The 5,406-nt window shown below is 36.4% G+C and overlaps 1 protein-coding gene across 1 annotated transcript; it reads left to right on the top strand.

Annotated features, from left to right (window-relative positions):
* The first annotated feature begins 2,178 nt into the window (after positions 1 to 2,178).
* Positions 2,179 to 3,144, top strand: LOC127558092 (olfactory receptor 51E2). Its single transcript, XM_051991317.1, has one exon. It carries the CDS (start codon positions 2,182 to 2,184, stop codon positions 3,142 to 3,144), a length of 963 nt encoding a protein of 320 aa, XP_051847277.1. The 5' UTR covers positions 2,179 to 2,181.
* The last annotated feature ends 2,262 nt before the right edge of the window (positions 3,145 to 5,406 follow it).

Below are 5,406 nucleotides of genomic sequence, written 5' to 3'. Positions count from 1 at the left end.
CTTTAAAATCCTGCATAAATGCTAGCTAGCTAGAGTAGTAGTAATAATACCACAAGAAGCCAGTAGGTGGCGCAGTTAATAGAAACTTAGACCTAGAATTAGGAACACCCAACATGGCAATCAAACCTAAAATATTCATCAGCTGTATGACCTTGAGAAGATCAGTTAACCTCTAATTGCCTCATTTTTCTCATTTGCAAAACTGCGATGATAATAGTGCCTGCCTCCTAGATTTGTTGTGAGAATAAAATTGGTTAATCCTTATAAAGTACAACGGTCTATGTAAATGCAAACTTTTTATTAACATTGTTACTGTTGATAGGGTTAGTGTTGCTGTTGATAGGATTAGTGTTACTGTTGTTATGAATAAATCAATCAGTAAACACTTATTAAGTTCATTCTGTATGCCAAACACTGTGCCAATAAAAATAATACTTGTCATTGTCATATTGCTAATATTATTATTAGTCCAATGGAATATGCTGGGACAAATGTAAAATAATAATCGGTGACCTTTACATAGTACTTTAAGTTTTACAAAAGTGCCTTAGATACATTATCTTATTTGATGTTCACAATAGCCCTGTGAGGTAGGTGATTTTATCTTCATGTTACAGACGAGGTTTTAAAGGATTTGCCCATGATCACACACCAAATAAGTGCCTTACACAGGATTTGAGCCCATGTTCTTCAAGGTTCTCTATTCCATGCATTCTACCATACGATCTCTCAAATGGCTGGGAGATGGGGAGAGAGGGAAAATTTGAAAGGCCCTTTTGGCACTGACAAATTCTATGGAGAGTCCCTGAGAATTCACAGTCATCTCTGACTACCTTTCCTCCAATTTCTCCAACTGAAAAGTTAGAATGTTTTTATTTTTTTCTTCCTTTTCATTTCCACTCCTTCCACTTTAGACAAAATGACAGGATCTCCCACTGCAACTACACAAATACAGAAAGCATCTCTAAGAGCAGCAGTTCAGAAACCAGGGGATGGAAATGTACACAGGAACTCTGGGTCTGAAAGAGATCTTCAAAGATTATTTCATTTCTGTTCCTGTCTCCAGGCTAGCTGGCCCCTGCAGCACTGCTGAAAGGTAAGAATCTATTCTAATGGTAATCCTGTTCTATTAAATAAGGGCAAGCCCTCTCTAGTCAGGAATACAGGTTTTCTTCTACCCAAACATTAATCCTTTAGGTTGCTGGTTTGTTATCTCTTGTTTTCTAGGTGCTCGAGAATATAGGTTACATTTCAGGATTGGGGGTAGTTTGAGGAAGCCAGGGGAAAGTATTTCTGTGATTAAATCATTTGGGGAGGGGCTAGAAAATGCCTTGAGGATGAAATATATGGCAAAATAATATAGCAATAATTTTTTTTAAAGCAAAAATTTAAGTCTTATGCTTTCCTGGTAACAATAGGGAAGAACAGATATTTGATTACCACAAGAAGAAACAAAGTGGAAAGGATTGAAGTGAATCATTCAACTTTAGGAGAGCATTAAGGAGATTTGGCTCAAAATATTACTGCAAGAAGAAGGCAAATCAGGGACAGTAGTAAGAGAATCTTTTTTTTCTACTGATTTTTAAAAATAATTTATTTTTTAAGTTAAAGCCTTTTATTTTCAAAGCACATTAACAATTTTCAAAATTCACTTTTGCAAAATCTTATGTTCCAGTTTTTTCCTCCCCTAGACAGCAAGTAATCCAATATATGTTAAAAACTTGCAGTTCATCTATATATATATTTCCACAATTATCATGCTGCACAAGAAAAATCAGATCAAAAAGGAAAAAATGAGAAAGAAAACAAAATGCAAGCAAACAAAAACAAAAAAGTGAAAATATTTATGTTGTGATCCACACTCCGTACCCACATTCCTCTCTCTGGGTATAGATAGATCATGAGAGAATCTTAAGAGGAAGACAAACCAATTTCAAATTACACAAAAATGACTAATGAAGATTAATACATTAATAAGAATTAGTTCATCTGACATAATTTTCTATGATATGTAATCTCTGGAGATTACAGGATTGTGGAAGAAAGAAACAGATGATCAGAAATTGATTGAGAAATACTGAAAAGAGGCAGCTAAGTTGCTCTCCCTAATCATTTCTTTTTGTCTCTTATAGGTCCTGTGATCTTATCCCCTTCTTCAGTCTCTATCTCTTACTACCAACTATGAACCCCTGCAACTTCACCCACACCACTTTCATTCTCATAGGCCTCCCAGGATTAGAAGCTACCCAATTCTGGATAGCCTTCCCTCTTCTGTCCATGTATGTTGTAGCAGTGCTGGGCAACTGTACAGTGGTTTTCATTGTGAGGACAGAACATAGCCTACATGCCCCCATGTATCTCTTCCTTTGCATGTTGGCAGCTATTGACTTGGCCCTCTCTACCTTCACAATGCCCAAGATCCTTGCTTTATTCTGGTTCAACTCTCAGGAGATCACCTTTGATATGTGTCTCACCCAGATGTTCTTCATCCATGCTCTTTCAGCCACTGAGTCCACTGTCCTTTTGGCCATGGCCTTTGACCGGTATGTGGCCATCTGCCACCCTCTTCGGCATGCAGCTGTGCTCACCAACACTGTCACAGCTCGGATAGGAATAGTAGCTGTGGTGCGGGGTTCTCTTTTCTTTCTTCCACTACCACTGCTCATTAAGAGGCTTTCTTTCTGTGGCTCAAACATCCTTACCCATTCCTACTGTGTGCACCAAGACATGATGAAGCTGGCCCGCACTGACACTATGCCCAATGTGGTTTATGGGCTCACTGCCATCCTGATGGTTATGGGTGTTGATGTTATGCTCATCTCACTTTCTTACTTTCTGATTATACGAACTGTGCTACAGCTCCCATCTCGGACAGAACGGGCAAAGGCCTTTGGAACATGTGTCTCACACATTGGTGTAGTTCTAGCATTTTATGTGCCATTAATTGGTCTATCTGTGGTTCACCGTTTTGGGAATAGCCTCAACCCCATTGTACATGTGCTCATGGGTAATGTCTATCTAATGGTACCACCTGTCATCAATCCTATTATCTATGCTGCCAAAACCAAGCAGATCCGGTCCCGTGTGTTGGCCATGTTCAAGATCACCTGTGACAAGGAGCTTCAGGCTGTTAGGAGTAGCTGACATCTACATTGAGGTTTTCTGTCAATTAATAGATGTTTTAATGGATTTCCATGTTCATGAGTGCATCAGAACTCTCAAAGTAGTACAGTAGGAAGAGTACTAATTTTGGTGTCACAGAACTTTGATTCAAATCCTGCATCTAAAAGTACCTATTTGTGTGACAAATTAGCTAATCTCATGAGGCTTCAGTTCTCTCAACTGTGAAATGAGAGAGCTGGGCTAGATAGCTTCTGAGGTATCTGATAGATCAAAATCATGTGGCTAGGAACAAATTGTACTCTGAATTTCATTTCTCCCTCTCTCTGAATTAGGGATGCACAGTTTTGTTTGCACTTCTTTCCCTTAGTGTAGTTTTGAGATTCAAATAATATCATATGCCGTGTACTCTGTAACTCCAGAAGAAGAATTTTAAAAACTCTAGAAATATTTGAGTACTTTAAAAATTCTTTGATTTCATGATTTAGGAGACAACATTACCTCGTAAGGCTAATAGTGGGGTTGAACTTGTAATCAATAAAATGTGGATCGAATCTCTCCTTTAGACACATGCTAACTGTGTATCCTTGGAAATTTATCATTTGGATGCCCAAGTTTTATTATTTGGAAAATGATTGGATTGCAAATGATGCCCTCTAAGGTACTTACAAACTCTAAATTTATGATCTTATACTATTATGACCTATATGAGTACTCTTATCATTGAAGAGTGATTTCGCCCCTTCATATCATTTTATACTTTCAAAACTTGTAGTCACAGATTAATGTTTAATTTTTTTAATTTTTTTTTAGTTTTTAATTAAAGCTTTTTATTTACAAAACATATGCATAGGTAATTTTCCAACATTAAACTTTGCAAAACTTTGTGTTCCAAAATTTCCCCTCCTTTCCCTCAGCCCCTCCCTTCAATGACAAGCAATCCAATATATGTTATACATGTCAAAATATATGTTAAGTCCAATATATATAAACATTTATACAATTATCTTGCTGAATGAGAAAAATCAGATCAAAAAGGAAAAAAACTGAGAAAAAACCCAAAATGCAAGCAAACAGCAGAAAGAATGAAAATGCTATGTTGTGGTCCACATTCAGTTCCCACAGTATTCTCTCTAAGTGTAGATGGCTCTCTTCATCACAAGATCATTGGAACTGGCCTCAATCATCTCATTGTTGGAAAAAGCCACATCCATCAAAAATGATCATCATATAATCTTGTTGTCATGTACAATGATCTTCTGGTTTGGCTCATTTCACTCAGCATCAGTTCATTTAAATCTCCCCAGGCTTCTCTAAAATCATCCTGCTGATTGTTTCTTATGGAACAATAACATTCCATACCATTCATATACCATAACTTATTCAGTCATTCTCCAAGTGATGAGTATCCACTCAGTTTCCAGTTTCTTGCCATTACAAAAAAGGGTATATGGTCACCAATTTAAAGAACAAACTATGCTTGGTATAAAGGAAAGCTATTTTTAGAGGGGTACTAATCTTTATTTGAGAGAAGTCATAAACAGAAATTAGACTTTTCATAGAACAAAGTTGAAAGCAAGAATGATTTTACTTTTGTGATTCCCATTTTGTCTACGACTTTTGCATGCATGGTAAAATGCAAAGAAAAATAGATTTGAAGTCAATCTTAATTAATATCTTGACTCTGTTATTAGTTGTCTGGGTGAATCGGGGAGAGTTATTAAACTTTTGGAGCCTTAGTTTTCTTTGAGTGGTTTGGCCTAGATGACCTTTGAGTTCTTTTCTAGTGCAAACAATATTCCACAAGGATCCTTGTTCTATCCCTGGTGCCTAATACAATGACTTGTGTGTATGTATTTATATGTACAGGTACACATGTACATATACTTGGACATATACACATATAATGTATATGTGTATATATCACATACATATATATATCCTATTTATATATATATATGTATACACATATACATATACCATTATTTATATATGTGTGTGTGTAATATATATATAATACTCATACACACACATATAATCAATTGGACTAAATCAGCTTCTAACTTGTGAATGGCCAGTGCCAAATAGAGCAGGTTAGATACAAAAGAGTCAGGAATTAGACAAGCTTAATTTCAAAGTCAAGGAAACAGCTTGCAAATAAAGTCCTTCTTCCTAAGAAGGGGGATTAACCTGCTTTTGGCAGGAGTAGGGTTTTTAAGTATGAAAACCACATATTGCTGGGCCATAATATAAGCATTCTTGGATCTTGTATAAACAGCCTTCAAG

The sequence above is a fragment of the Antechinus flavipes genome, chromosome 3, assembly GCF_016432865.1.
Source record: "Antechinus flavipes isolate AdamAnt ecotype Samford, QLD, Australia chromosome 3, AdamAnt_v2, whole genome shotgun sequence".
In the NCBI taxonomy this organism is placed as follows: domain Eukaryota; kingdom Metazoa; phylum Chordata; class Mammalia; order Dasyuromorphia; family Dasyuridae; genus Antechinus; species Antechinus flavipes.
This window is presented reverse-complemented; position numbering and strand designations above follow the sequence as displayed.

What these genes read in the sequence shown, in the direction of transcription:
- LOC127558092 (XM_051991317.1), top strand. Translation starts at nt 2,182, where the DNA reads ATGAACCCCTGCAACTTCACCCACACCACTTTCATTCTCATAGGCCTC.